The 10,015-nt window shown below is 37.9% G+C and overlaps 1 protein-coding gene across 1 annotated transcript; it reads right to left on the bottom strand.

Moving 5' to 3' along the window:
* Window positions 1-627: 627 nt before the first annotated feature.
* On the bottom strand, window positions 628-9,658 carry rab3b (RAB3B, member RAS oncogene family). Its single transcript, XM_680562.10, has 5 exons — window positions 9,457-9,658; window positions 7,546-7,770; window positions 4,981-5,099; window positions 4,782-4,906; window positions 628-4,711 (listed from the first exon to the last, which is right to left on the bottom strand). Exons 2-5 carry the CDS (start codon window positions 7,768-7,770, stop codon window positions 4,527-4,529), a joined length of 654 nt encoding a protein of 217 aa, XP_685654.3. The 5' UTR covers window positions 9,457-9,658; the 3' UTR covers window positions 628-4,526.
* Window positions 9,659-10,015: the final 357 nt, after the last annotated feature.

Here is a 10,015-nt window from a genome sequence, read left to right as displayed (position 1 = left end):
TAACCAAAACAAACTTATACAAAAAGAAATATAAAAATATTATATTGATATATTATAAATAATACATAAATAAATATTTAAATTTATTAAATATTATTATCAGGTGACGCAGTGGCGCAGAAGGTCGCTGGGTCATTGGTTCGAGCCTCGGCTCAGTTGGCGTTTCTGTGTGGAGTTTGCATGTTCTCTCTGCATTTGCGTGAATTTCCTCCGGGTGCTTTGGTTTCCCCCACAGTCCAAGGACATGCACTACAGGTGAATTGGGTAGGCTAAATTGTCCATAGTGTATGAGTGTGTGTGTGTGTGTGTGTGTGTGTGTGTGTGTGTGTGTGTGTGTGTGTGGATGTTTCCCAGAGATGGGTTGCAGCTGGAAGGGCATCCGCTGCGTAAAAACGTGCTGGATAAGTTGGCGGTTCATTCCGCTGTGGCGAACCTGGATTAATAAAGGGACTAAGCCGAAAATAAAATGAATGAATGAATATTATTATCTATTATTATTATTACATTAATAGTATTAATTTATCTATTATTATTCAGCGTAACAGATACTTTATCTTTGACCCATAAATCATCATTATTCTGGCTACTATTCAGTACACAATAACAAGCTTGTCACATACATATTAGTATTATTATGTGATTTGTGCTTTTATTGTTACAAATTGCATCTAAAAGTAACATTCACAACTGTACAATCACTGTACGCCCCAGTGCATATTGTCTACAAATCAAAATACACTGACAGCAAACTTACACCTATATATTCCAGCAGCATAAAAATAAAGATCTACTGATGAAACCAAAAAATTGCCTAAAACATCGGAATGAAAAATATCTCATTTGCAATAATTTTGATTATAGTTACATAAAACACTCATACGTCACTTGATAAAAATCCAAAGTAGATTATACATACACGAACCAACAGGGATTTGCTACAATTTTCTGAAATATAAAGACACCCTGGCACGAATTCACAATATATCTTAACCTTCTGCTTGAGGATTTGAAGCATAATTATAACTTTCGTAACAAACCGAACGTCACCTGACTATGAAATGTGCTGATTGTGTTCAGTCTATTATTACACACAACTGTTACATGTGGTTTCTGGCAATACTAAGTTCAACACGAGTTTAATAATGTTGTTTTTTTAATTTGCTAATTTACTAAATGTCACATTTTTCCTCTCTTAACATAAAGCTAGCTCAAAACAAGTGCTCATATTCTCAAAACGTTCCCAAAATAGATGGAGTCCAACATACATTGTGCATCTGCTTCTGATCCGAATCCCAATCAGAGCATCGAAACCACCCTGAAAACTCGAATTTTTGCATAATGGCAATTTTGCAAAAGTCTGAGTTTGTTTTTGTGCCTTTTAACAGAATATCCACTATTTCACCTCCATTAAAGTATTTATATACTACATTAAATATATTAGATTAGCAAGATTGTGCCACAACAGATCTAGTTTCGGCAGTGAACACTGAAGTTCTGAGAGCCAAGTAGTAGATTTTGTGCTTTGCTCTAGTCCCTGCGTTGAGTTTTCTATGGACTGATTAGGTTAAAAGTCTACTATTATTACTGAACTACACGCGTGACAGCTACAAACAAACAGGGGTGTGTTTCCTGAAAGCATCGTTAGCTAAAAATAAGTTCTGTCATTATGAACACAGTCCAATGATTTGGTGTTTCATGAAACTATAGTTTCATTCACGAGCAATGCGAACTGGGTAGCTGGAACCTGTTGTTTGAAGAACTTCTTGACATTTAGGGTGCTTTCACACTCTTTTTTCCCTCTGAACCCAGTACGCTTGCGTCATCAAGTGGCTCTTTTGTGTACAGCTGTTGCAAGGTGATGGCCATGAAAGGCAAACGACAAAACGATGATGTACACCTTCTGCCTTTGCTGAATCTTTTAGTTTTGAAAAATACAAAAACAAAATGCAGAGAGCCACTGGCATCTATCTGCTGCAAAACAATATTAACAACTTTCAGAACATCACGCGATGTCTGTACAAGTTGTTTTGGTGGGGACAAGCAGACATTATCACTGTTTGCACTGGGTCAGTCCTGCTTGTCACCAAGATAGGTGATGCAAAACATACACACACGAATGAACGTTATGAAAACTAAAGTTTGTTGTATAGTTGGCGGTTGACCTCCATCATTTGGTACGATTGCATTCATAACAGAAATAAACCGTACTAGAGTTTGCACAAACCATACCCCAGACCACCTCTTTCAGGTGGACTCGGGTACAGTTTATGGGTGCACACCAGAGTTCAGAAGACAGTGTTCACACTAGCTAAAAGTACCGTACTCTGACGTCAAGCGAACCCGGGTGTGTGCAAGTGTGAAAGCACCTTTAAATATATAGCTCTACTTTTTTTTGGGGGGGTGGGGGTGGGGGGGTTCCCTCAGTGGGTCTCTCAGTTCCATATGTACTTTCTGTCCATAATAATGGGGGTGCGAAAATAATGGTGGTCAAACGTCGATAGACATTATACAATGGCGAAGGTGCAACAAGGACAAAATGATGACAATAAAAGCGTTGTGACAAAGACAGACAGATACATCCAGTGGAGTTGCTAGGAATGCGTAACACTGTGCACAGGATTTTGCTTGGGAAAATGCTTTGGTGGTGGGTAAATATCATGTTCTAGTTTCCCCAGACTTTACTGTGGACCCCATCAAGCCTCTAGACCCTATGGACTACTTAGGGCCTACTGTTTCCCGGATCGTTTGAGAAGTGTGAGTGCGCTGAACGCTGTTCAATTGGGCTTTGGCATAGTACGCTTGTGTGTGAGTGCAAAACTTTATGATTGTTTATGAGCGTCAAAAGTGGCTGATCTGTTCTGTGAAATATCCGACTGCGTGTCACCGATTCCCTAAGGACTAAAGCGATATAACTAGAGAAATCTCCACTGTGCTGAATGAGAGCGCTTACTGAACAGCCCAGCATCAATGACGTTAGTGTGCCCAGGCCCAATTGTAATGTGAGTGCAGGCCATCGGGGGAGACAGGAGGGGGACAAGCTTGCTTTGGCCCGGTTCAAGGCAACTGTACATAGTGTGAGTACGGCCTGAGTCCCCCTTTCCCTTAAGTACTACGCCCCTGGAAGTGTTAACAACAAAGGTACGACATTGCTGGTGCAAAAGTCCAAACCAACAATGAAAGAGGTGACAAAGGCAAAGATGAGACAAGGATGTGTGACAAAAAAAAATGACAGGTTGAGGTGGAGGGAGGCAGGTTTAGTCTCCCCTTAAAATTGCAATTCGAGACCCACCTTCCTAGGGACCTCTTCAAGACTCTGTGTCCTATGAACTCTGTGACTCTTTCCCCTGCAAGTACCACACCTCTTAGGGCTGTTAACTAAAAAGGTACAACATTGTTGGAGCATAGGTGCAACCCAAAAACAATGGAGATGACAACAACAAGGATGTGTGACAAAACATTTGACAGGTGGGGGTGGAAGCTGGGGTGATAGTGTCCCCCTCAAAATTGCAATTTGGGCCCGACCAGACTTCACTGTGGATCTCTTCAAGCTTCTGGGCTCCATGAACTCTGTCCCCCTGACCTACCACATCCTTGGGTGAACAATGAAAGAACAATAAAAGGGGGTGCACCAATGACTGAGAAGTGATGGAAGTAGGTGAAACAACAATGGAGATGCTGGAGGTGTGACAAAGACGGATATGTTGTAGATACAACGATGATGCATGGATGTGCACCAGCAAAGGATGTACAGCACTGATGAAGATTCAAAACAATAGAGGCAGGTCAAAAGAAGGAGGCACATCAATGATAGAGTTGGATGTCAAGAAAGAATGTGCAACAATGAACAGAGTTGATGTACTTCCAGTTGGTCAGCTCACACAGAGAAATGTCCAAGAAGGAGGTGCTACAATGTTGGAGGTAGGACAACCATTCCGTCCCAACAAAAACAAAAAGGTTTGTCAAGAAAGAAAGTTGTCAATGGTGGAGGTGCGATAAAGTAATAGAGGTGTGAAAGACATAGACGAGAAGGAGGAAGGTATGATATGGAAGTAGCCCCTTTTACACATACAGACACTTCCACAAAATTATTGGTAAATTGATCATATGCAAACAGGCCCTTTGTTAACAAATATCAGAAATTCAGTTCTGACAATTTTCTAGGATGAAAAGATTTAACATTACTAGTAAATTTCTGCAATTCTGCTGTGTGTGAACAGCGAGTATTTGAATGTAAAGGTAAAGTCATTTCGGTAATTTTATGGCCATTAACAGTGTAACTGTGTGAAAGGGGCTAAAGACATGGTACAATATGGTACGCTAGTTTAAAGCTATAACAAAAAATAAAAACATATTACTGCAGTTTCAGGAAACTAGCTAACGATGCATCGCAGTATAGTGGTTAACCACCAAGTTATGCTTAGTACAGGAAACACACCTCAGGTTGGTTCTGATTGCCTTACAACATAACATCAAACCAAACAACATTTGATCTGCTGCTAAAAGGTTGGCATAAGTAGAGATCAAAATCAGCAACAATTCTGAGGTAGTTGGGGTGGCTTATCGGTTAGCCGGGTGGTTTTGGCACCAGTGACCATGGGTGGTTCCACATCAACTCTCTCTGACATCTTCACGCAGATAATGTCGACTAAGCGTTCAAATACTTGTCTGACGTTGATGTTCTCTTTGGCGCTGGCTTCATAGTACTCAAACCCTGTGAGAGCAATTCAAGGAATCAGATCACAATCCAATGAATTAGACTTAAGAATGGCCACATAACTTACCTAACTGGTCAGCCAAGTGTTTTCCCTTCTCAAAAGGCACCACCCTCTCCTCATCCATGTCACATTTGTTTCCCACTAGTATCACCTGAGCGTTATCCCATGAATAAGTCTTAATTTGTGTTGCCCTGAAAAGCAAGTCATGATTGGCATACATTCTTTATGGATAAAAACTGAAAGATTGTTTACCCAAGCAGCTTACCAGTCCTGCACCGCATTATAGGACTCCTCATTAGTGATGTCATACATGAGGATGAAGCCCATGGCTCCTCTATAGTAAGCTGTGGTAATAGTTCTATACCGCTCCTGTCCCGCCGTATCCTATAGACAACACAGAAAATTCCGTTATTTTAAATTCCAGTTGTGGCCTAATGGTTTGAGAGTTGGACTTGAATTCGAAAGGTTGCAAGTTTGATTCCTGGTCCTGGAATGAGGAAGTGAACAAACCACACTCTTCGACACCCAGATGAGATGCCCCTGAGCAAGGTACATAACTCCTAATTGCTACCCGGGTGCTGAAAGTAATAGCTGCCCACTGCTCAGGGTGTATGCTCACTGTGTGCGTGTGCTCTCACTCCCCACTCAAAACATGTGTGCACACTTGGACAGAGAACCACATTCGAGTATGGGTAAAACCACAGTCTTACTTCACTTTAACTTCATGATGCTAAATAAGGCAATAACTATGTCAGTGTCCAAAATGACAATCGACAATAGCAATACTTGCTCTACCATCAGTTGTGTTTATGGCAATGCATAGCATAGCTGACAAAGCTGTTTTGTATAGCAAAAAAACATTTATTGGTGAATGAGACCAAAAGTCTCAAGCCAAGACGTTTCCAATGGTTTTGCCCGCTAGTAATCTGTCGGCACACTTACCATTAGGCTACCCGAGCAGATATGTGAGAAAATATGGTTAATAGGGACAATACGTAAAATTAAACAATTTTAAGGTCAATATTAGTGGTCATTCAGTGAACTACACTCAACAGCAACTTGAACGTTTAATGTGATTAATATATAATAATTTTCCATATAGTTTTTTTAAGGCTTAAACTGCTGAATGCCACTGAAGTTGTTTGTATCATTTCTCACAAAAATAACTGAAGTTATTAAAAGAGCAATCACTTTGTAACATGGTAAAAAGAAACAGTAAATACCATAAAAATGACAACCTTGTAACCATCCACAAAAGCCTTGAACTGTAGAGGCAGCTAGTCTAGTTATATTTAATATGCATTTATGAAAACAACAGAAACAAGGATTTTGGTTTGCACAAAAGTTTCACAATAACCTGTGGCGCTCATTGAGGAGATGCATGTTCAAATCTTGAACACATGACACAATATATAGTGCTTAGCAACTTGTATATAATTATATATTAAAATATTATTATATAAATAATTCTCGTTAACTGCCAGCCGCATGTGTGATCTGTAGCTGATTAACAATGTGGATTGATTATAACAGCCTACTGAGCCTACCAGTAGGCGCAGAAGGCCCCTACTGGCCCATGTCAATCAGCTAATAACCACTGATAATGGCAATTCGATCGAGAGATAACATTAGAATGTTTTAATAACGTGACCTATCTGCATCATTTGCACCATTTTGCTCCATTCATAAATTCTCGTGTAGCCTCATGGGATAGTATAGTATCCATAAATTGCCATCCATTAAGTTTCTGCAAGTAGTAGGTCATTTGCGTACTTTACGCCTTCTGAGGAGCTTTGAATACCACTGTATGTATTGGGACATGCTACTGTTCTCTACATACTATAAAGAAGGGAAGATCTGCCCTCTCACAGCCTAATTTGTATTTTAGATCAATTTGTTTTAGATCAAAACAAATTGCAAAGGGTTTATGTAGGCCTATATAACCAAATGACAGAACAGACTATTTTAAAATATCCATTGCATATAGTTAAATATTATTATGAAATAAAAATATGGAGATACATAATTTTTATGAATTCAAAAAAATATTTTATATATTTAATTGTACTTTTATTTTTAAAAGTCTCAACATAATAGCTTTATTGTTATGTTTACATGATTTGACATAAATGATTTACACAAATGTTATCATTTATTATTTAAAAATAATTGATTAATTTTAAAAACGACTAAGAAAGATGAAAGATGCAAATAAATATATAAATCCTGGTGGCTAACAATGTGTTATATCATAACTTCCAATGCTTCATTAAAACGCCACATCCCAAAACATGAGCAAGAGAACCTAAATGCATGCTTTACTGCTCTCATTTCTCCATTATGAGCATGTCTTTATTCAAAAGCCTTTTCGTTTGGTTCCACGTGGCAGCACTTTCCCCCCGCAGCTGTTTTGAATGAGAGCCTATTTTTACCATCTCACAATCAATGCACGCAGATTATGAATGATCACAAACTGTGGCTGTGTCACACTTGTCACCCAGTGCTCTGTCCCTCCCCCCAAACCCTCAGGGGCGGTTTTGATTGGTTGAGAGGGTCTGTCTCTATGCCAACCAGCGCCCATGATGATGCATGTGGAGGGGGGAAAGAAAAGATGCTGCTTGCTTTCTATTCCTCCAGAAAAAAACATGGCTCTTATTCACAGCCTGCTGGAAGGTGATTGCAGAAGGAAGATTTTTGTTTTACATAATTTAGCAGGATGAGGATTTGTAATAATAATGTAAATGATGTCGGCCAATCACATTTGAACAACAAAGGATGTGGGGCTAAAAATAGCATGGTTTTCATTCACATGCTGCAAACCTGGACTCACCCATATCTGGAGCTTCACTCGCTTGTCGTTTCTGTACACCGTCTTCACCTTGAAGTCGATGCCGACTGTGCTGACAAACGAGCTGCTGAAGGAGTCGTCTGCGTATCGGAATAAGAAGCTGGTTTTTCCTACGCTGCTGTTGCCGATGATCAGGAGTTTGAACATGTAGTCGAAGTTTTGATCAGATCCATCTCTCTGACCAAAGCGCTGGTCTGCTTTTGCCATCTGTTAATACAGTGCAGAGGAGAACACATTTTGAGCAAGAAGACAAAATAGAATCAACTCTGTTAATTAATAAATAACAACAACAATAATTAATGTAACTAAATAAAAAATATATATTATTATATTCTATATACAGTTGAAGTCAGAATTATAAGCCACCCTGAATTATCAGTCTCCCTGTTAATTTTTTCCCCCAATTTCTGTTTAAAAGAAAGCAGATTCTTTCAACACATTTCTAAACATAATAGTTTTAAGAACTCATCTTTAATAACTGATTTATTTTATCTTTGTCATGATGACAGTAAATAATATTTGACTAAATATTTTTCAAGACACTTCTATACAGCTTAAAGTGACATTTAAAGGCTTAACTAGGTTAATTAGACAGTTTAGGGTAATTAGGCAAGTTATTGTATAACAATGGTTTGTTCTGTGGACAGTTGAAAAAACTAACTTAAAAGGGGCTAATAATTGTGTCCTTCAAATGGTGTTTAAAAAATTAAAAACTGCTTTTATTCTAGCCAAAATAAAACAAATAAGACTTTCTCCAGAAGAAAAAAATATTATCAGACATACTGTGAAAATTTCCTTTCTGTTACACACACACACACACACACACACACACACACACACACACACACACACACACACACACGCGCGCGCGCACGCACGCACGCACGCACGCACGCACGCACGCATATTTAGTCTAATGATTTAAAATGTTTAATTTTATAAATTTAATGACTTTTAGCCTAGTTTTTATTATATAATGATATTATCTCTATTTTATTTTATAAATTTGAATGCTATACATATTTATTAAAGTACTTCATTTGATTTCTTTATTTTAATCTATTTTTTACATTTCATCATATATCTATAAAATGATTAAATATTTATTTGTATAAAATGCATAATAAAATTATTGATAAAAAATGCACAAGTTATTTTTAATACTTAGCACAGTATAATAATAATAATAATAATACATGTATTAATTTACATTTATTGCTTTTATTATTTCATGTAAGAAATATGAAATCTATCAGGATATACATATTAAAACCATAAATTAATTTATAAAATGTGTATGAAATGGAATATTTTGGAAAAGTGCAGTATAGCAATTAAAATTAATAAATAAAGCCTATTTATTTTCTATTGCATGTTTAAATCTCTCTCTTTCTATATATATATATATATATATACACTACACACACACACACACACACACACACACACACACACACACACATAAAGGTTATGATTTATTATTTTTTACAAATAAGACTGATTCAGCATCAGCAAGTATGCTCAAACCTCAACCATAATAAATAAATAAGTAAATAAATAAATAAATGACCATCAGCTGTGGTCTATGCATCATCAAAACAACTCATGATAATGATCTACTGGTGCATCATTTTTCTTCGTCTCATTTCACAGTGTTTTGCTTGTAGACAACATCGTTAAAGCAACCCAGAAATCAACATAACAGGTTCATCAACGAGTGACATTTGGCAGCTCCATCCATTCATAGCAGAGACACATCCTTGCATAATCTCAGGATATCATTCTGAACACGCGAGCTCTGTCACAACTGTTATCGACATATTATCGACACCCTGACGGACGACAATGACCGACAGACACGCGTTATTAATGTTATATGATGGAGAAAGTCACCTCGGATGTCGCGCAGCTCCGTCTGGTGCTCTTCTAGGTGGGCGTTTATGGACGCTGCAGCACCTGACGACGCGTCTTCACTCACTCGGCGTTTAACGCGGACAAAACGCCTGATTTAGCGGGTTTAATAGCGTGTAGAGTTGCTAATGATGGCGGTTTCTGTGGATATGTTGGTTGGTTTGTTTGAAAGCGCGCTGTGTATAGTTGGGTGGGGCGACAGCAACAAATATAACCGGCGTTTATTACTAACGTTACGGTGTGGGTCTGAATCAGCGCTGAGTGTAAACGGTTAAAACCGGTTTATGAACACACTGAGCCCATCATCTATTTGAACATTTAAGATACACTTAAGTAATTCCATTGAGAAGCAAAATATTCAAAAGGAGATTAGATTAATAGGGTATATAATGACAGTAAAGACTAATCATTTAAACTAACTTGTTAGTAAACAATTTGCTCATCGTCCAATGAGAGGCAGGTTTAGACATGATGTTTGAGGGGACAAATTAATTTTTTAAAATATTTTCATATGAATGAAATCATATGAATTTGTACAAAT

This window comes from Danio rerio, chromosome 22 (assembly GCF_049306965.1).
Source record: "Danio rerio strain Tuebingen ecotype United States chromosome 22, GRCz12tu, whole genome shotgun sequence".
Lineage (NCBI taxonomy): Eukaryota > Metazoa > Chordata > Actinopteri > Cypriniformes > Danionidae > Danio > Danio rerio.
Note: the sequence above shows the minus strand (reverse complement) of the source record. Positions and strands in the feature narration are given on the sequence as shown.